Genomic DNA, 22,556 nt, shown 5'->3' with positions numbered 1-22,556 from the left:
ATTTTATAAACACTTCATAACTTTTTTCTAATTACTTTTAACACTGTTATGTACAATACAATTTTTAATCATTAATCATATACATATATTAACTATTAAATGATTTTTTTAATGCGTATTTATTTTGTTTATAATTCCCTGTTCTTTGTATATGATAATAATGTTTAAAATACACACTTACGTTCGTATTTGTTTTTTCCTTTTAGTATAAGTAATTTAATAAAACTAGATTAAAAATAAAGTCGTGTACAGGTACATATTTTCTATTAGATATAAAAAAATTAATATATTACATATAAAATATTAGTTATACTAAATACAAGAATTACATTTATGATAAAACATATATAAAATACAATAACTTTTAAGAATAATCATTAATAATTATATTTTGTAAATATGAATAATAAACTTACAATCATTAAAATAACAGAATATTTTGTTTTTATCGATGCATTACAAGGTTCTCTTCTAGATTCACAAGCACAAGCTTCAACCGTGTAACCACCCACCTATAGAAATATGTAAATTATTTAAATCAGATTCAACAGTTCTTTAACAATGAAATATATAAAGAAAATTACTTACATTTTGTTGATAGCATCCTGATGTAATAGCCGTCACTTGATCTTCCATTATTTTTCCACAAAAAAAGGACATATTAACGACTGCAATCAGTTTTAGTTTTTTAGGATTTGTTTTTTGCATTTTGTGTCATTTAAGAATAATATACTTACTATTATTATTGTATTCAAAAACATATTTTATACAAACATTTCCAGACGTTAAAGGACATAAAAGGGTCTCATTTCGCATATCCCACAATTCAGTCATATTTGGTGGAAGCTCTGAAATTTATATAATTTTTATTATTTTTAATTATCAATAATAATTTATTATCTTAGGATAAATATATAGAATTTTACTTGTGGAGATTAGAGGTTCGATACAAGGTACACCTTTAGACATAGTACAATTATATTTCTCTGGTCTATTATCGTACATCGGTGGTACCCATCTAAAGTGAAAACAGTATGGTTTATCCTCATCTATAGTTGCTAAAAAGTAAACAATAAAGATGTTTTTAATTTGATTTCTCCCAATTTTGTTGAAAAGTTCAAATGTTTTAAATACAATTACCAAATACTAAAGACACCGTGCACAAACTTAAAAATATACTTAAATATATTTCCTTCATTTTGAAACAATGAGTGAATCCGATCAACTCATTCTAGAAACACAGCTTATCTGATAAAAATAATCATCATCGTATCAATCTATCACTTATCTGATAGTGTACTTACAATATAGTATTATAAAGAAAGAAACACTTATTGTCACCATGCTGTAATACATGCAAAGGTACCAAACTGCTTTTTATTTAATTAAGGACATTTAAAATATTTGTAATTTATTAAAATGAACACTTATTTACATTTTTAAAAGATATAATGTCATTTAGAGGCAATGTCATGAGGTAAGTAAAAATTAGCCATTATAAAGAGATTCTTAGCCTACTAGTAAAGATAAATATTTTTCATAAATGTTTTATACATTTTGTTCTTGACATCTCCAACGTATTTCTTGCATTTGTTTATAAAAGTATTATTTGAAAAATATGCAGGAAAGCTTATTAAAATTCATCATGCCTAGTTAATGCTTCCCCAAAATCAGTAGCTTGGGAACCAACAAAAATATCATATTTTTCTAATATTTCTTCCTTTGTAAGTTTTTGGTCTCCATCCATGTCTGCTTCAAATATTAAGTGTCTAGATTCAGCCTTTGCATGATCAAAGTCAGCTGGAATAATCCAAGCTTTGACCTATAGAAAAATAAAAAATTTAGTTAGAGTTAAAGAATATGTTTTCTTTTTTAAAAAATTCAGTATTTTCCACCTCGTCAAAGGTCAGAAAACCATCACCATCCTTGTCTCGATACATAGAAAACTGCTCTATCTCATTTTTCACCCATTCTGGTTCCTCTTCTCCTTCTGTACTTTCATACATATCGCCTATAATAAAAAATATATTTTAATTAACATTTGTGTATATTAAATTTAAGAAGAAATCAAATATATACCAATATACTCCGAAAGAGATATTTTGCCATCTTCGTCTTTATCAATATCTTCCATAGTTTCTAGTACTACGATATCCTTTGTATGATCTGCTTCTTCCGCATGAAGAAAGGCAGTAAACTCTTCTTTTGTAAGAGCATCATCATTATCCAAATCTGCTGCTATCCAACGCCTACGATCCTTTTTAAGCATAGCTACATAAGAAAAGGAATTGTCTTTGGATTTTTCATGATTTTCTGTTTCATGCTCATCCATGTCTCCATAAATCATTGCCATGTACTCTGTCCATGGAAGTTTTTCTTTTCCCTCCACATTATGAGATTTCCATTGTCTGTCGACATTGTTTCGTATATAACGCCGTTGCGTGTATAATATCCAGGATTTAAGTTCTTCTACAGTGACAAAACCATCTTTATCTTTGTCTATTTTATCAACTATTATTCCTAATCTTCGTGTACTTTCTTCGGGGGTAAGTTGATCAAAAGTTTTTGCTTCTTCGCCAAGAAAGGCTTCATGATCATAAGCTGCATTATGTTGAGTATCGATATAATGCTCCTCTTCGCTCGGTTCCTAAGATAAAATAAAAAGAATTTAGATTTTCACTTAGTATTATGTCATATTAATACTGTATTGTAACAGTGTATGAAATTATTTAAATGTATTAAGCAAGGTTATACGTAGAAGATTCGAATTTTCGTTATAAAAGTAGTAGTAATGTTTATTTTTACAACGATCGACCACGTACGTCTTTTCGCACATGAATTGAAAAATTCCAAGTACTTTAAAACTAAGAACAAACCTTATTTATGACTCGTGTCTTGTGTTCGTTTTCCGGCTTTGGGATCGCTGTCGCCAAGACAGAAAAACCAATTAGAATTTGGAGAAGCATGAATTCTTGCATAACTCACGTAAACACCAGACGAGTAAAGGGTATCAAAAGTCAGTAAAAAAATGAAATTGTTTCAATCTCGAAAATGAAAAATGTCGGTAATTCTGACGAACAAAATTCCAGAAGTTCCCGTTTAGCTTACTCGATGTCTACATCAGCAAAGCTTTAATATCTTGCTTCATGCTGCATCCCCACTTTCCAGCTACATATTCGTTTTAGATACCATTTCTGATGCTGACGCTGGAACGCCTTTGTTCCATATTCAGAGTTACTACTTTATTATGATATGTATAAAACCCGGAGTATCATAAATTACTATCCGGAGATTGCAATAATAATCCAGAAATGGAGAAAACAAGGAAAGAGAAAAAAGACGAAACTAAAGATTACATTTCTCGAAAACAAATGTAAATCGTGCGAAGCTAGAGTATGTTTTCGAGTATGAAAGAAGCAAATGTAGTTTGTTTAAACATAAATAATTTGTTACAAATATACCAAAATATCAATTTATAATTATTTAGCGTATATAAGAAATCACTGTTAGAAGAGGGACAGTATATTTGAAGTACTGTCGGTAATTTGGAATACCGAAATATTTAGAAAAAAAAATCTTGTTAAAGCTGTCCTTTTCTAACTAGGAAGACAACGTGCTAGCAGCGTATTTACGTTTAGACCCCCTAAATCTAATTTTAGATCCTACATCTGTAACGATATTTCCACACGAGGGCAACTTGTAAAATTTAGTTCGGCCAATGCGAAAAGAATTGTTTCGTTTAATCTATCGCCACATTTTTTATACATACAATATTTCAAAAATAAAATTCTTTAAGATACTCGATGTATACTTCATTTAGTTTATTGTATGACCAGCTTTATATAAATATATATTTTTATTACACAAGTTTTATATTTTTATGACTATCCCTTTTGTTCCTTTTGTTTCTTTAATTTATATTCTTATTATGTGATAATGTAAGAACGATATGGATTTTAAAAAAATCATAACAAGCGACTCCTACTTTCCCCCCGAAACCTGCATTTTTGATGATACTTTTCTCTGATGTAAATGAATCATACATGACCAGTCTTTTTATCTAGGACGTTCTTATCCAGTTATCTTATGTTTGCTGATGATAAAGAGAATACTAGGTGGAGGTTTCAGGTATCCGTCGCCGGATACGTCCATAACTACGGTGTCTACGTTTTAATAAGTACTATCCCATTGAGTGATTCTTGCGAAAAAGAGAAAGACATTTAATCGTGTCTACAATTACAAATTTATTTAGTATATACGAGTGTTGAAACTGATAGTGTTAAGCAATGGTTACCAAAACTTCCGGAGCCCAATTGGAGCAACGAATTCAGTGTATAAAATTTACCATTTTCTGCTTAAATGCCGTTATATGGGTGAGCGAACAAAATGAAAACAAATACGATTGTATTCGGTAAACGACAGAACTTAAACGCAAGAATTTGAAACGAATTAGTACTTACGTAAACGTCTCTATAGATTTTTATTTATTTTTTTTTTAAATCAAATAACTCTTATCAAAGGATAAGCAGAATCAGTTATAAGCAGAATTTTTATATATTATTTATATTCTTTTCGCGATATTTTATTATCGAATCGCCGAATAGTTAAGCAAGAAGATAATTTTTATCCTATGAATAATTAGTGTTGTAAGCAAATTACAATACGAATACTCTTCTTATTGCAATATACATTCTTATTACAATCGAGTCAATGTGAGTCAGATCACAGCGTATCAATCATATCAGTGTTTATCAGCGTGACGAATACGAGACTACAACTATTAAAGAATTACATTCTTTTACACCAACAATGTCAATGAAATTTTTTTAAAACAGAAATGAATGTAAAAGTATGTTGCAAATGGTTTGTTTAAATTTTCTACGCGTTTGTTATTACCTAGTTACTCGGCAGCGCAATGTTCGGATTGTGCATGTGGCTAAGGCTGGATCCAGGTTTCCAAGAATGGGTCGAATTCCTTGATATGTATGAATTCTACATTGGAATTTACATCTTACTTGCGGCTTCAATATTTATCATAATTATTACATTCATTGGTTGCGGTGTTACTCTTACGGAGTATATCCTGGGGCTCTTCGTTGTAAGCGGAATATATTACATTACTATTTTTATTCATCTAATTAATCATTTTAAAAAGCTAGTCTAAAGGGCGAGAAACGAAGTATAAAAGACCGGGCTATATTTCCGGGTTTAGAAAGTCGCGCCTTTACTTCGATCGCATTTGCAGTATTTTACCTGAAACAGAATAATGACGATATCAGCTTAAAACTTATAAAAATAATATATAGAAAATACGTAGATATGTAAGAACGTCTTGAAAAAATAATACACATTGAACAATTCCATATATGTTTGTTTAGTACGTAGGTCTGCAATTATTTTGCTTCGTTCTTGGCATGGTAGGAACGTCGATACTTTTGGATTATTCTACTTACGATAGTAAAATTCAACCGCTTATACGGCGTTCCATGACGGCGCTTATTAATAAATACCACGATGAAAGAGCAACGTTTGTTCTGCAACTGATTCAAGAAAGCGTAAGATGATATACACACTATTAAAGTAGTTTTCCTTGTAGGAAAAATGTATTTTATGTTGCGTAAAGTTTAGTAATCGATCGATATCGATTCAACGCTTAAATGGTATCAACCACGTAATTAATCGAAAGATTTTGAAATAGATCGGTTGTTGTGGTGCCGATGGACCGATGGATTATTTGAAAATGAAAAAACCGCTACCTAACGAGTGTAGAGACACAGTTACTGGTAATGCCTTCTTTCACGGCTGCGTCGAAGAGGTTTCGTGGTTCCTGGAAGGCAGATCAGGATGGCTCGCTGGTCTGGCGTTGTCTTTATGCATGTTCCATGTCAGCACTATAAATTTATTAGAATCATTTCGTCGATTAAAATAATAAATATATAGTAGTAATGATAATAAATTTCATGTTACAGGTAGTAATAGCTGCCCTCACTCTGGTGCTTGTGCGAGCTTTAAAAAAAGAAGAGAACTCTATTACATTGAAACATTAAGGAGTTTATTACGTTCGCTCATCTTTTCATCGTGCATTATAAAAATTAATTTATATTTCTTGATAGATTCGAGAACATAGTACATATATCCGTTTTACGAATGGAAATTTCGAATGCTTGAATAGTCAGCAAAATGGACCGATAGCCGAAGTAACAATATATTTTGAAGAAGACTCACAGAATATGCATAGAGTATTTATTTCTGTAATTCTTTCTTTCTTTCTCTTTCTTTCTTACTTTTTTAATCTTGATGTGTAAGTGTAGGTATCGTATATTATAATTTTTTAATACAATATTTCGAACGAACTAATCGAAGAAATTCTTTGATCAAAGAATGTTCTTTACACACGACATATTGTTCAGAGAAAATTCGGATTTTATATACACGTTGTAGCTCGACACGTACCTGTTTAACGTTTGCAAGATTCGTTATGTATGTCTATACCTTTTTTATTAGATTATCTTTACGTATAATAAAAAAAAATAGTATTTTTATAAACTTTATTTACAAAATTTTTAATATACGTACATTCCTGTATAATGGTCATTAATTTATTTACAATAATTTATTCGTTGACCGATTGCAATCTTTATCAAGCACAAGGCAATTGTATGTAACAATTTCACAGACAACTCTTCGTAAACTTGAACCGGAAATTCTTGTTTGCTTCTAGTGTCTTAGATTATGAGCAAATTAAACATTTGAATATCACTGAACGTCATTGTACGTTTCGATACAGTTAAGTATTATTAACCGTAACGTAAAATACAAAACTATCATCGGGCTTCAAAGCATTTACCATTAAATGCAAGTGAACTTAATACAGTTATGGATGGTTGCGCGTTTTCTTAATTAATGTTAATTTAATATTAAATGAATTATTGATAAAATACGAATAAATATACGTGTTGTAATAATTTTTGACAAATTCGAAGTAACGTCGATACTTTAAAGGCTTTAGCAAAGTCATAATAAAACAAAATGAAGAAATGATTATTTACAAGATTTACATTAAATTTCAATGTTTAATAACAGCTTGAAAATGTTGTGTTTTTATCAAGGGTTTAATATTTTTATCTCGTTGTTGCGTTAATTAAATTACCGTCGAATGAAATTGACTTGGATCTACTTTTTTAGAAAATATTTCCTCGTCGATTCGTATCTTTGCTTGGTAAAACTTATGAATAATTTATGAAAAAATGAACTTACCGCTATCGAGCTTTGCAATTATGCCTAACTTGCACTTGTCAGATTTATGCACTCCCAATATCATGTTTTCCTTCGCCATCTGTTCTCTCAAAGCTCCGGAACAGATGTTTGTATCTTAAATACTAATGCTAGCAATAAGTACTACGTTTTAAATACGTTAAATAAGATTACACTAAAATGCCAAAGTGGATAGCAAAGAAGCTTATTTGAAACCCAATGGAATCCAAGTGCGTACCGAAAACTGTAATTCAACGATCAATTTTCTGTTATCTATCATAATTAATTGCTTTTGGAGAACATCCTATAATAAGACATTCTGTCCTCGATAGATTAAGAGCATCTCACACGATTGACATGAACTAAAAGAGAATCTATCCTACGAAAGGGAAAGGTGGATAACCGACCGGAGGAGGATAGTAACCTGGATAAGAAGGTACGCTCGGCTGCACAGGTACGGTAGTTGTAACATAGGTTGTGACCTCCGTTGGTACCACACGGCTAGAGAACAACGTGGTGTAAGCCGTCTTTGCTCCAAAGGTCAATTTTAGTATTTTAGAATCGGACACGGTTGCCAGGACTTGCGTGACCAGAGGAGCGCTCGTCACCGTGAAATGTGGCTGCTGTGGGAATAGTGGTAATTGCGGCGGCAGTTGCGGTGGTAATTGCGGCGGCAATACTGGTGCAATCGTTGATGTTCCGTATTCATAAGAGGTTCGTGGCACGGTGCCGACTGGCCTGGATAACGTCGAGTAAAGTGTGTTTCCGTTGTTCACCACCGGAATCACGTGAGATTCGTAGAGCGTCTCCAGGACAACGACTGGCCGCGATGTAGTGATCACTTGTTGCTGCTGTTGTCCAAAATATTTCAACAGGGCCAGTTGATCGGGAGTCAACTGAGATTCAACGGAACTGCTGCTCGGTGTTTCTGACTTTACTTTTGACGACGATATGGATTTGAAGGGCTCCAAATCGGTGTCCATATCGTTGCTTGGCGCTATTACTCTTTTGGGAATATCATCGTCGTCTCTGTCCTCGTCCCCAACGTCCAACTCTAAGTGGAGCTCGCTTCCTGCTTCGTCGAGTTTCGAGTTGAATTCGTTTAATGCCTTGCTAGGAATGAACTGGTATATGTCCATCGGCGGCAGAGTCTTCGTGGCGGTGACCACACGCGCGATATTGTACGTTTGCACAAGCGTCAATTTGGTTGTATTATTACCGTGTATCACCGGTAGCAGATGGGTCTTCAGAAGGGTTTGGGTAGTCGAGAATGTTTCCGTTACAGTTTCCAAAGGCGGCGTAGCTTGGCCAGATTCTAGAGATATGGCTGGAAGGGTTGCTACGGCCGAATCAAGTGGCAATGTTGTCTCGTAAGCTGCTGCGGTGTTGGCCAGAAGATTTTCGGTTAAAGGTTCGGTGGGCGATATCGTAGTAGACGGATCTATCGTCGAAAACGATTTCTTTACCGTTGAAGTTACGGTAACGTAGCGCGTGTTTCTCAAGGTTCCAACCTATAATTAAAAAGAACAACGACAGAATAATTACCGTTCATCACCGCTACAGCTAGTTTTCCATGTCTAAAGATGTTTAAGATGTCGTGTTAAAGATGATTCTGGATAAACTGTTATTCGAAGGTACTCTTACTTTAGTTCTAAATTCTCACCTGGAAAGTGTACGGTGACTTAATGGTGGCGATTTCAAAGTACGCGTTACTATTATCGGCGGCCGTAGAGATCTCAACGTTGATCGTTTCTACGGGTAATATCTGTTCGGAATGCTGTTGATCTTGAACGCTGATACTGGCCACGTCCTCGCTTTCGCTTGGATCCAGTTCGATATCGCTAGCAACTTCCTGGATCTTTCTTTGAGCGTTGACTGCTTGACCCGACGTGGACACGGTCGTCGTGGAAGTCGAAACAGAGGCTGCAGTTGCTTTGCTGTCATCGAGATTTATTGGACCCTCGGTAGTAGTAGTTTCAGGCGTAGAACGTAATTCGTCATCGTCGACTTGCTTTCGAATTATGACTCTTGGTTTAGGGGTTGTTTTGTAAGACCAACGACCTTGCGTTCTCGGCAACTTCAGTTTCGGCGAGGGGTTAGTATTAACCGATTGTTGCTCAACTTTGTTTTTATTGCTTTGTTTCGAAGGCAAACTTGGTTGATTATTCGGCCTGAAACTACTGCGACGACGCGTGACAGGTGCTTCGGTCGTAGTTGTTGGAGGACTTCGATTTCTGGTACGAAATTCAAAAAAGGATTATCTTGAAAAGATTGTTGTGAAATTCCAAACATTTAGTATTCTCTGTACAGAGTGTGTCTCTACAGTACAGTTTCTTTCTGTATCAAACGTTTGTTTCTTCGCTTAGAGAAGAGCTACAGTTTGACCTAGTTTCTAGAATCACTCTAGCTGACGTAATATCTCGGGAATGAACAGACTGATAGCCTACAATTTTGACACAGATACGAAGTTGATGGCTTCCTATTGCTCCAACACAAATCAAGTCGTTATCTCTACAAGTTTTTTTTTCCTGTTTACGAATGTTTCAAGATTTTACGAAGACACTATAATTTTGTCAGTTTTTGAATTTTTTATAGACATTTTTTTATAAAAAATTCTTATAGCTTGTGAAGAAATACAAATATTGATATAACTACATGTTGTAAAAAAAACGTTAAATATTTTAATTATGATCGATACTCACTTAAAGCTTGGCCTTGATGTGGTACTGATTCGAGGCTTGGGCGGTTTTGCTTGCTGCACTTCACCGCTATCATTCTCGTTAATTTTGTTATGGAATTTCGGACGCGCCGAATTCGGAATTGAATGCTTTCGTGTGCTTCGTACCGTGGAACCTGACAATTTAAAAGTAAAACGTAGAAACTCTTAATGTTTTCACGCATTAGGAGTTAAATAAATTCTGTATAATACCAGCTGGAGCGCTAAAGAGAACTTCTAGAGGCAACGAAGACTCTTCTTGGTGGTTCGTTGGCGTTGGTTCTAGTTGCGGTTTCAGTTTTCCTTGCTGCGGTCCGATAGTTTTTAAGATTCTTTGAGTACTGGATGGACGAATCTTGCCTTCAGGAATTGGTGGTGTACCTTGAAGAATCCTAGAAGAGCTTTGAAGCACCTGAGCGTATTTACCATTTATGTAGGTACCGATCACGCTAGTTTCGTGAACGGTTGTTAATCCATCCTTAACGATAGTTCCGCCGAGTTTCGTCACGAGACCAGTTGGATTTTCTTTCTCTCTTCGTGCTGTGGGCCTTGGTTTCGAAAGGATTTTCGAAGAGGGTCTCAGATTGATCAACTGTGAGAGCAAAATCATCCAAATCAGCTCTTTAGCGGCATTTGTTAATGTCTTCGATCAAGGTCTTACCTTGAACGTTTCATCGATTACTTCTGCGGGTTGCTTTGACAGGAAGTCGTATTCAGGTTCCGCAAGATTGTTCTTTAAACCGGGCTTATCGTCGTTCGCTTTAATTTGCACCTGCGTGTGCACTGGAGGACTCTTGGTCATTACAGGTGCCCGAGTGTTCAATTCCTATAAATATATCAATTCAAATTTTTATTTACGGTTACGTAGTTAGAATAGTCAGTTTCGAATTCGATGAGCGTTGCAGCACGAACCTTATTTATTAGTAATTCTTGAATAACATCGTTAATTTGTCTCACCTGACTCTTTGGAGATCGCAATCCGTTATCGTCCGAGGAATTTATGATATTCTGTTCGATCACGGAATTCACAACAACCTTCGATCCTTTAACTTGTTTTTTAGTTTCTTCCCCTGGATTCGTCTTGTGTGTTTTGCTTGGCTGAATATCAAGAGCTGCTTTTTCCTTCGTTTCGCTCGGTTTCGTCTGAATGATCGAACCGCTGCTCTTCTTTCCTTTTTCACCATCTGAAATACACCGTTAATGATCAATCAAAGTATTTGGTAGATCAACTGCACTATAAAAGTAACTGAAAGATTGCATTGCTCGGTATTTCCTGTCTTTAGTAACGTTAAGAGATCAGCGACGGTATAAGATTGACGTTCATTAGATTGAAAAAGACTTTTTAAAGAGGAGGAATTTTCTCTTAAACGTTAAATTATACCTGATGGCGCGCTTTGTGGGCTGAAGACCATCACTGTGTTTCCGATGGTGGTGGTGAAATCTAGGAAACCGTAAACTGTTTGTGTAATAAAATCATCGTTTACAACCGCTGGTTTGTTTACTGCAGCTGTCTCGATCGGCCGACTCTTGTAAACTTGGCCTGTACATTCTGTAACTAAAAGTGAAACCACATATACCTCAACAACGCTAGTTTTCCTGCCCATAAACAATTTATAACCGTTATAAAACGTAACTTTATGTAACGTATTGTATTACGAAGATTCAGGCTTGCGCGTTCGCGACAAAATTAAAATTTCAATCATAAGCTAATTTCGAACACGAGAGGCGTGTTAGGATTTTTTTAACCAAACGATGCTGTAACGAAACGCGCGCGGTGTTGCTTACAAATTAAACTTCTTTAGAGAAATAGTACTCGCATACACACGTATACCTGCCTGGCTGGTACGTGGCAAGTGTGGGAAAGAGTAGCCATTTGGTAATAAAGAAACGCCTTAGGCATCAATACTGAAACCTTTTGAAGAACACGTACACCGTCATCAATAATTATTCGCACGACCGTTCGTGTCGAGAGAAGCACCGAGTATATGTTTCGTACCAAACGTATTTATTAATTTCAATACACTCGGTAAACAAATATATTGTTTCATAATATCTGCATCGATTTAATTAATATTAAAATCAACGTGGAAACGTAAAAAATTATGAATACTCACCATATATTAAAGATATGGCAATAATAAAATGTTTCAACATCATTGCGTTCAGTCTGATTTCATTCTTCGTCAATACATGAATTTTTTATCTGAAACAAAATACAGCGATCGAAATATAAGATTTAAAAAACTGTTTCAAACTTTTTTTTTACTTTTTAAAATGATATCCATAATATTTGATCTTGCGTACATACAATGTTTCTTTAAAAAACATCGTTGCATAAAAATAATGCTGCTTTGGAATGCATGAATGGTATAGATACGTATAAAGTCACGCACCGTTACGAAGCCAACGAAATTATTGCATAACAGTAGCGTTGGTAATCGGTTAGCACGAAACAATAGTAAAAGGAGATACCGTTTCAGGCTATCTGCTTACCAAGCATGACTCTAATTCCTAATTTCAAATCGATTCGCTGAACTTGAAGCGACATCGACGTTTTTTTAAACGCAGGAATACCGAAAAGTCTTTGGAATAATTTTACAAAAATACTCTGAACTACATCGAAGCAAAAATCAGCTCGACCATTTCAAATAAATTAACAACATATAGTAAAATAATTTCTTGTACGTAAGACAGAGATTTTCAGGCAGATTTTTATAAGAGATTTGCTTGGTAAACTTCGTATAATTGGATTTTCATTTAGATTGCTTCTTAATTTAATCGATTTACCAATTCTCTTTTGAGAATTTTCGCGTTAACATTTGCTTCCATTTTTCTTTTTACAGGGAATAAGCCATGCTCGGTAAAAGTCGATAAAACCACTGGGTTGGCAGAAGTATCTGCGAGTTCGTAACCCATTCCTTTCACTCGTATTCTCTCAAGATATTGCGGCAAGGAGTTCATATAATCTGCACGCTCGTAGTAAAAAGCGCGAGCAATCCTCGAATCGCGCGTTACTATCGCGAAACGCTCCAATAATACAATTACTCGCATTTTTCTCCTAGTTAATCATCGTTTTCTGCAGTAATAATTCGTCTAAATATGCATTCGTGTAATAAAATTGAATATCGTTTACGAATTATCGATGTATATCGCGTATTATTGCTAAACGCTCTGTTGCGAAAGAGTTCAGAGTTCAAGTTATTAATTTCGTAAAAGTTTCCCAATATTTCCACAAACATTCGTGTTCTGTTAATAAAACGCAAATTATTGAGTAAACGGGTTCACGAAAGAAACCAAAATTTCTATTTGTCATGCTTCAAGGACTATATTGTGAGTACCGAGTGAAGTCATTCCGCAACGTCTGCAGCAAGGAGTGGTCTCACAAGTACGACTCAACGTCAACGTAATACCGCATACCAAGTAGAATACGTTTAAAGAAACCGAATATTGCACAAACGGTGATCGAACATTGATATATTGGTCGGTCGTGACAATTTAATTAGCTGCTAATACGCATTTTTCATACCTTTTCGTTCACAAATTGTTATGTAAAAATTAGAGGCATTCGACGCTTCAAACGGTGTACTAATTACTTCACACGAATGTTATTTAAAAAGCTGTACGTCGAAATGATCGATGCTCGACACGACCTAAACGGAAAGAGTTGTAAGACGGACATTGGCGTTCGAGGTGGTTAAGGATCGTGGCGTGTAACGGTCCTTCTATGTCCTTCGAGAACGTCCTCGAGGATAACCACATACTGTCCACTGTCTCGTCGAGCTTATCGCGAGATAATACTGTTTGATCGAGTGCTAGTTACACAGAAACATTTGAAAAAATGAAACAGTCGTGTTGAACATGTTCCTTCCAAGCCATCCAAATCTTATCGCTGACCATGGTAACAGAGTTCTGTGTAAGAGTGTTTGGTTTGAACCTAATTTCTTTACGATATCAAATTCTTGAGGAAACTTTCACTTTCACCGTGACACGAAAGAAGTGACCAAGCTGGTAATCAAAGTTCATGAAATTCTGCGTGCTTCGAGGAAGGATTTCAATGGAGCCATGTACCTGTAGCCTGTTTCAATCGGTCGCATGTCCTGCATTTCCTCGTTTGGCGCAACACTAGCGGCAGTATGCGTTTCGCAAAGAAAAAGTGAGCGGTCGTGTCCCGAGGCGTTCACATATCTCCCTGGAGCAATTTAAAGCTTGGATTTATGTCGTCCAACCGCGTAAAACTTTCCGCATCGGTGGAACGAGAAACTCATTAACGGATGCTATCCGCAAACTATCATCTACTACAAAAGAGTTCGAGTGAATATCCGCGGTAAACAGAAAGTAATTGACAACATTGATGCAACAAGCTCAAACGATGTTACACGATAATTTACATTCACGAGCAACTGATCGAACGAACCCGCATAATAACGAATTTCATGCATCTCGTCATCTGGTCGTTGGCGTCTCTTTCAAGGTTACACAGCTAAAAATTAATAATTCTTAACGATCGTACGAACGCGCCCACTCGTATCGAACTGTCTTTCCAATCGATAAACTATAATTTAAGCGGAATTTTTACATTTACATGGGCGTTTACGAACACGACAAAATTTGGAATTTCCATTCTCCTCTTTTACTTCCTCTTGGAACATCGTTTCACATAAATACGATTCGTTTCCACTGTTTCAAGCGGCTTGAAACTCTTTCTTCTATCGTTAAAAATAAATTAATTACTCGGATGACCCGTTTCAAATGCTTCACCGTGTATAAATGCCAGTGGTACGCTGCACGTATGCATGTACACTGTCACTTCCTCGAATATGTTAAAACCGGTCATCAATGGAGAACGGGATTTCTGGCCAAGATCCAAGATCATGGTCATTCTGTTGACCATCGACCGGTTCCAACACCCGCTGTTTATATCTTTCTTGCTTTTATTTTTTTAAGATACATCTTTTACTTCCCTCTTTTTTGCACGCGAAATTAAAACAAGGATTTTATTAACCCTTCTAGCGTTCGCTATTGTTTACCAAAGGAATCACTGTACGACTAGTTTCACTGTTTCAAGTTCACTGTCAGTCCACGTTACTATCGACTATTACGCGTTAAGCACAATTCCGTGGAGCTTCGTAATATTTACTATAATTACGAGTAAACGTCCTGCGATTGTGAGAATTCTTAGGAAAGCGCTTTCCCATGCATAGTAACATCTACCATGTCAGGAGGAAAGGTTAACAAGAGATGGATGTGGTCGAGTTACAAGACAGATCGCGGTTTACTCATCTAACGCGCCCTTACGAAAAGAATGAACGCGAGAATTGAAAAAAATAAGAGTAAATAATAATAATGTGCGCAACATAAAACGTGAAATCAGGTTTGCTCATTGAGGTCGATCGTTCGAAACGCATAGAAATCTACGTTGCCTATAGCTGCTTTGATATTACAGAAGAAGAGGCTCCATTATTATCCAGTCTCACGATCCAACCTGAATTTTGTGTGCCAAGCCTTAAAGAAATAGATCTTGCGACAGGAAAATGATTAGCTAAATTCTTACGAAACATTTTTCGAATATCTGCAAACTTTCTACCTGCGAAGCTTTATCTTCTTCGTTCCTTCAAGTTCACGGTTAAAACCGGTGCAAATATTTAGCCTGTCAGCAAGGTCAAGAATCATGGCCGGTTAAAATGCCTGCAACGTTTTGTTGCGAGCACTTTTTTTATTTCTGAACCGAGGACACATATTTTTGCATGAACAACTGGTATCGCGCGAGGACTTCTTGTCCTCGTACAAGCACGCGTTCTATAGTCGATATCTTGTAGAGAACATTGTAAATAATCATGCTTTGCAAGAGAATGTCGCGAATCCGATCTTCGGAACTCGGCAAATCGCAAACTAACAGTGTCAACGGTAACTGAATTAAAAAGAAGTTCGCCGGAATGCGTGAGGAACAACCTTTCATGAAATGTTCATGGTGCTATTGTAACTCGATAAGAAAACTTGGCTGGTTGTAACACCGATTCTCACATTAAGAAGTCGCTATGTTATCCCGCGAACGATCATTCTTTGAAAGTAGTTCCCAGCGAATGTGATTGTTGCGAGAATAATTACCGAGAATCTTCCAATTGTCAAGAGCCAGTTCACATCTAACGATTAGATAACCCATTCTGAATTCCGTGGTTTTACGCACGTTGATATTCACAATCTTTGTTTCATCGATCGAATTTGCCCAACTCTGATTGCAAGTTAAGATTTAATCTTGTTAGAAACGAATCATTTTCTGCGCGATCAACAAAAAATCAAACTGACATTGATCCATTCTATTATATGTAATTATGGATATTTATTCATAAGAATAAATTTTTCTACGCGAATAGTAGACACGATGCGAGCTATTGTGATGCATATCAGTTTGCATGAACACAAAGGATCGTGAAACGCATCCAATTGTGTGTTTACAATTTTGTAGGAGTGGTTAATACGTATGCAGAGTACGTCGGTACAATTTCACCCTGAAATGTTTTCATTATGATATCAAGAATGTGACACGTGTATTATTTATGTGACGATACTGTTTAATTTTATAAAAAAAAGAATTATTTCACGATGTGACTACTAATGTACATAGTTTGAAAAGTAGCATTTACAATTGTCAATAACAAATACAAAGCACAATGAACTGGATGAGAACTTGTGTATCGGATAGTTGTTTAATCAGATTTGTTACTTCCGCTTTTCTTCCTCAGTCACAAGTAAGCAGGAGAAAGTAGGAAACCCTTTCACTCTTTGCATAGGTAAAGTACTAAATTTTAACGTACCGATTGTTTACCAAAATAATGTCCAATTCAGATATTATAGTTAGATATTTTCCTAAACAGTATGCGTCAAATAAATATCATTTGATAGCATGCTCTTTAAAAATGCAAAAATCTGCATAGGCAAGTAGGCGTTCCGGTAAGTTTTTCAAGTGCAATGGCTCGTAACACTTGGTAAGACCAAGCCTGCACATTTCAGTCGAGTCTACAAAAATCACTGTCAACAACCTACGAGCTGGCAAGATTAGATAATGTCTAACAGTGTTTCTCAACCTTTCTTGTTAAAATTCACGACGAATAAAGCGTAGGAATTTTATATAATTCATTTTTTATTAATAAATTGTATTACTGCATTACCCACGGGTGTGTTTATTAAAAATCAAAAACAAATTTTAAAGAAAAATCAACAGAGAATGCTGAAATTTTTCGGCAGAAAAAAAAATTTTAAATCGTTCTGGAAAAATTATTTTCGGTTGCGGGGGTCAATTACAATCATTTTTGGTCAATAGACATACCCTCGATATCCTAGCCAGTTTCGAGAAAAAAATTCGAGAAGGTGTGAAATTTTTCGATAAAATTAAAAATTTCGAATCGTTTTAAAAAAATTATTTTCAATTGCAGGGGTCAATTACAATCATGTTTGGTCAATAGACATACCCTCGAAATCCTATCCACTTTCTAGAAAAAAATTCGAGAAGGTGTGAAATTTTTCGACAAAATTAAAAATTTCGAATCGTTTTAAAAAAATTATTTTCAATTGCAGGGGTCAATCACAAACATTTTTGGTCATTAGACATACCCTCGAATTCCTACGCACTTTCGAGAAAAAAATTCCTAATCGAAACTGTAATGTCTGGCCAGAAATGTTGCCCGAAAATGTCATGCTAATCTTTAAAATGTCATAACTTCTGAACGGATCGACGGATTTTAATTTTCAAAAATGCAAACGGCGCGTATTTTAATCAAGAATATGTAGAAATCGTAAAAATATTCGAAAAGTTGACCCTTGACTCCGTAAAATGAGAAAAACCCCATAAAAATGGTTCAATTTTCAAACAGCCATAATTCCTATAATAGTGAATATATTGCAATTAAATTTTTTTCTGAAGTAGAGCTCATGGGTACCTACAAAAAAGTATTAGACAAAATTTCTGTAGCGCCTCAAACAAATTTGTTAAAAATGAAAAACGAATTTCTATAAAAAAATCGACAGGGGGTACTGCCTCATTTTTCCGGCGAAAAAAAAAAATTTCAAATCGTACAAAAAAAATTATTTTCAATTGCAGGGGTTAATTACGATCATTTTTGGTGAATAGACATACCCTCGATATCCTAGCCAGTTGCTAGAAAAAAAATTCTTTATCGAGAATGTAATTTCATTTTCTGTCTGAAACGATACAAGATATAAACAAAGAGTTTAATTCGGATTTTTATAATGTAATATGGGTATGAACGGTCGTAGTTTAGAATTCCTGATGTAAAATAACAATGGGGCCGAGTGTTGTGCACCGATGGTGTTAAAATTCTATTACATAAATTAGAGTTTGTGTGTAGGATGGTAATGCAACATTCGTAAAGAGATCAGTGAACGTTTTGCACGCAAAGTGCCGCACGCAGTCCTTGTAAATGGATCGTGGTCACGAGTAAACTGCACGTGTTTCTACAAAAATATCCGCGCTGCAAGGCGGCGCACGTGACGTGCCAGCAGCGGCTTAGAAAGCAAACGATTCCGTGGAATGTCAATTTACCGATCAATCACCAATGCCCTCGAATGAAAACCCGCTGAAGCGAGCAACAGGGATACTTTTCATCGAAAAAGAAAAAAAAAAGGATACAGCAGTTTCTCATTGTCACGCGTCATGCTTCGACCGACTTTCGACTTTGAAAAAAATTCAATTGGAAAACCGTACACCGTGCACAAGCCATTTTCACGGGGTTTATTTACGTATCGAGAGCTTAAACGCGTTAGTAAATTTTTTAATCTATAGTTTAGTAGGAGTTCCTTTCTAAAAAGTATGTTTCTTGGTAAGAATCAATTCATTTTTTGGGCGTCGCGTGATAATCAACATTCCTCAGTGGCAAGTTCGGTGAACGCGCCATTATGGTACTGGTAGAACTGTTTGGCCAAGCATTTCACACGACGCCCAAAAAAGGATTTCCATTCCGAGCTATAAATATTTAAAAAAAAAAAAATAATATAAGACTTTCACAGTTCCTTAATCAAGATTTATGAGCAACGTCGACGTTTCGTAAATACGGAGACCTCAAACTTTTGGCCTTCGACTCAATTTACTTTGAAAATAAAATAGCTTTTTGCCCAAGATGGTGTTTTCCTCGAAAACTTTTCGGATCTCTGATTTGCATCGTAAGATCATAAAATTCTCGAATGAAAATTAGGCAAATATTATAAGAAACATGAATAATTCTGTGTAGAATAATGGAAGGAATTTTTAGGAAGAAGGATATAGTACTGTTCACTTTTCGGATTAATTAATCGGCCGTAAAGTTTCGCAAACGCAGCCAGAAAAGGTAAAAAGAACAGCGTACCCTGGTTTACCTTTGGCGAACGGCGTAAAAGAAACGTTAATTGGCAAAAAAAAAAATATTCCGTAATGCTAATTTCGATTAAATTCAAGACTTTAGGTTTCACTTGGTAACCCGTGGCTTGGCGTACTGTAACGTAACGCAATGTAAACGATTCCCCAATTATAATGAAAAAACGTAAGCACGTGCTAGCAAAACTGTACACACGTTCGCGCAAATCGCGATGTACTTTCACTTGGACTTCGTTGAGCACAGTAAATAGATACGCAGAAAGATATGTAAGCCGCGATTATACCTTCCGCGGCTAAGAACCTTACACGAAACTCATGTTCTTGATTTTCGCATTCAAATTCAACGATAAGCGACTCGACAAGAAACAAAAAGAAACTGCACACCCGCCAAGAATTATTACGTTACTCTTTTCCTTACAACGATCGCGAACAAACGATATTTACACATTACATTTTATAAAACGTATCCTTTTTTCATTCCCAAAGCCTGCGTTATAAACCACCGAGGAATGGAAAAAGGAAACCGAAGATTCAAACGACTAACATCGTTCCCATTACTTTTTCAGATTTCGTAACGTTTTCACTTTCAAAAGCAACAGTTCTTTCACGATCAAAAGGTTTCGCAATGTGTAGAATCCTGTTCTAAAAAGACGCAGCTCGTCATTTGGAAGTCTTGGAAAATTGGAGCACAGGACATCAAAGATTTCAGTAATTATTTTGACGAATGTGTTGGATTCATTGTTCGAAGCAATACTTTGAAAGAAAGTGATCGTTAAGATCGCAGTAGAGAACAAGGTATGAGGAAAGAGTCTATAAATGAAATACAAGAAAAGTAAAAGCGTCTGTGCGTCCTAAATTTCCTTATACGAATATAGGATGATGCATTGGTATGAGTTTTCTATCGAGCAGAGACAAATATAAACGATACGATCATTCATTTACGCGCACGCATTCATAAACGTGATCGCTAATGATCCATGCAGTATTTCAAGAATAAATTGCACGGCAATGCCTCTCAAAGCAAATAAGCTTTTCCGTTCTTTCTTACACACTTTCTGCCGATCACCTAACTATAAATTTCTTCGAGTGTTCCAAAACGAATTGACAAAATCAAAATGCAAATTTGTAACGGGGAAAAGATCACGTTAACGGAGATCTTCGATAACACGTTTACCGTTGTTGAACGATCATCCACTAACAGTTGTTACCTCAGTGCCGTTATATAAAACTATTTGATCGGAAAATGCATACTTGCTTATTACAGTACCGTAATTGATTTTTATTATGGCATCCGCGTTGTTGTATAAAACATTTAATAACACGTTTGCAGATATGTAAATTGAGCCTGGCGTGATAATTATCGTCGCACAATGTACATTTTGTTCTATCGACTATTATATTTGTACTACAAAATACTATGAAAGTTCCTTTCGATTACTTTTTAATCGCTCTACAGACATTTTCATTCTTTTAAAATACTTTTACAGGAAGACAAAACAAAACCCGCGTGTCTGCAATATCCTTAAGCAATCAGCAACAGGATGTCTTTACTTCTGTATCAAGAAAATTTCCTGTTTTATTCAAACACAATAGATTCAAATGTGAAGAAACCACTATAAATATTTATAAACTTTACGTAAACGGTCGAACAAAAGTTTAATCAAGTATCTGGAAATGTAGTTATGTATGAAATATCTCTCTTGTCAAAATCTACCGAAGCTTAAGGACACGTATTGCTAAGCTTTTGCAAACCGTTAAATAAATATTCTCCTGTAATTACAGTGGGACTTTCTCCGGTGTATAACGAATATGAAAGCGACAGATTTCACGAAGAAACATGATCACAAATTAGTAATGAGCCAATACCGCGATGCTTTTATCAGGATCGTTGTTAACAATTATCGTCTATAATTTCAAGGAATATTTATTTTTCCCAAGAGAGATCCTATTGATCCAATCAATCGTACAAATCCACGAAAGTTAATTTCGATCTTTTTAGATCTCGAAAAGAAGAGAGTCGCTTTGAAAAAAAACCTCAAACGTTTGAAAAGATCGTTTGGTTCTGGAATAACGAAGATAAATCACCTGGGAAAACGTACGCTTCCTTGCCCCATAAAACGAACCTGAGGAAGGCGATTATGTAAAGGTACCAGAAACGATTCGACTTCTAGCTGGAAAATAGACATTCCTAGTCTCTCGAAAGTAAAACCGGTTGATTGAAATTTCGGTAAATTTCTCGATTTAGAAACGAACTGACATCCAAACTTGAAATCCATTTTTGAAACTAGCGGTGCACGATACCTCGAGAAACACTTCTCGTACGAAAACTTTCATTGTTATCGTGTAATAATAAATGTTCTATAAAAAATGCTACTTTTTCTTTGATTCGAAAAAGACCATGACTACTTGGGTTGTGCCGTGCACCCCGGAAAACTTTCTTTTACGTGGTTCAACGCAAGAGTAACCGCGTAACTCGATAACGATCACTCGGTTTAGATCTGAAAAAATGTGTAAAAATATTTTTAGTAAACAGAAATATGTGTGGAAAAATCGGTATGTATAGAAGTATTGTTTTTATAAAGATACAGAGCTTTGATTCGGTATCCTGTATCGGGCTAGCTCGTTGGAGGTAGCGCGGGAGGAATCGATTTGTGCTAGGTTGAAAGATGAAGGGGATGATTTTGTTACTCACTATTGATGCTTTGTTGACAAGAACGTTGTTTGACGGTTGATTAGAGACGCCTCAGTGCGAGAACTCGTTGGTGTCGCGATGCACGGCGCTCGACATTCCTTTCAGCTTGCCTTGGAGTAACTGGACGCCAAAGTGGTTTCCCTCTCTCGATTCGCATCGACTTCTTTACATTCTACACCAGCTCCGATCATGGCTTTCACTTCATCCGTCGAGGAAATAAATGGTGAACCATGATCACGGCGAGACTTAGCGCGACGATGTTGCTGGTCCAGCATCGACGAGGCTTGCTGAACAACCTGACCGCTTCGAGTACTTACTCGAAATCACCTCCTACGGTACATTACGTTTCAAATCAGACTAAATCTCGTCAAATACATTACTACGTAGCCTTGCGATTTCCCGCCGATTCATTTTTCACGCAGACACTGCTCCGAATATTCTAAACATAACAACATAACATAACATAAACAATGGTTCGATCGACGTTTAATCAAAGAACTTAGAAAAAGAAAAGAAGATCCTAGTCTGAA

At 35.8% G+C, this 22,556-nt stretch overlaps 4 protein-coding genes across 4 annotated transcripts; 1 reads left to right on the top strand and 3 right to left on the bottom strand.

The window, feature by feature from the left end:
• Positions 1-303: 303 nt before the first annotated feature.
• LOC122402253 lies at positions 304-1,239 on the bottom strand. The gene is made up of 6 exons (XM_043404888.1): positions 1,141-1,239; positions 927-1,058; positions 738-848; positions 589-668; positions 417-512; positions 304-312 (listed from the first exon to the last, which is right to left on the bottom strand). The coding sequence occupies exons 1-6, from the start codon at positions 1,196-1,198 to the stop codon at positions 304-306; spliced, it is 486 nt and encodes a 161-aa protein (XP_043260823.1). The 5' UTR covers positions 1,199-1,239.
• Positions 1,240-1,482: 243 nt separating this feature from the next.
• Positions 1,483-3,275, bottom strand: LOC122402225 (calumenin-B). Its single transcript, XM_043404837.1, has 4 exons — positions 2,877-3,275; positions 2,080-2,647; positions 1,896-2,011; positions 1,483-1,822 (listed from the first exon to the last, which is right to left on the bottom strand). Exons 1-4 carry the CDS (start codon positions 2,976-2,978, stop codon positions 1,634-1,636), a joined length of 975 nt encoding a protein of 324 aa, XP_043260772.1. The 5' UTR covers positions 2,979-3,275; the 3' UTR covers positions 1,483-1,633.
• Positions 3,276-4,186: 911 nt separating this feature from the next.
• On the top strand, positions 4,187-6,120 carry LOC122402243 (tetraspanin-2A). Its single transcript, XM_043404868.1, has 5 exons — positions 4,187-4,373; positions 4,901-5,098; positions 5,379-5,555; positions 5,699-5,884; positions 5,970-6,120. The coding sequence occupies exons 1-5, from the start codon at positions 4,287-4,289 to the stop codon at positions 6,045-6,047; spliced, it is 726 nt and encodes a 241-aa protein (XP_043260803.1). The 5' UTR covers positions 4,187-4,286; the 3' UTR covers positions 6,048-6,120.
• A 772-nt stretch (positions 6,121-6,892) lies between these two features.
• LOC122402209 (flocculation protein FLO11) lies at positions 6,893-22,393 on the bottom strand. The gene is made up of 9 exons (XM_043404811.1): positions 22,027-22,393; positions 12,085-12,173; positions 11,352-11,525; positions 10,928-11,154; positions 10,632-10,796; positions 10,184-10,562; positions 9,957-10,107; positions 8,918-9,488; positions 6,893-8,765 (listed from the first exon to the last, which is right to left on the bottom strand). Exons 2-9 carry the CDS (start codon positions 12,125-12,127, stop codon positions 7,629-7,631), a joined length of 2,847 nt encoding a protein of 948 aa, XP_043260746.1. The 5' UTR covers positions 12,128-12,173; positions 22,027-22,393; the 3' UTR covers positions 6,893-7,628.
• Between the last annotated feature and the right edge of the window lie 163 nt (positions 22,394-22,556).

The sequence above is a fragment of the Colletes gigas genome, unplaced genomic scaffold (assembly GCF_013123115.1).
Source record: "Colletes gigas isolate AHSC1104 unplaced genomic scaffold, ASM1312311v1 Colletes_gigas_Sc00034, whole genome shotgun sequence".
In the NCBI taxonomy this organism is placed as follows: Eukaryota; Metazoa; Arthropoda; class Insecta; order Hymenoptera; family Colletidae; genus Colletes; species Colletes gigas.
This window is presented reverse-complemented; position numbering and strand designations above follow the sequence as displayed.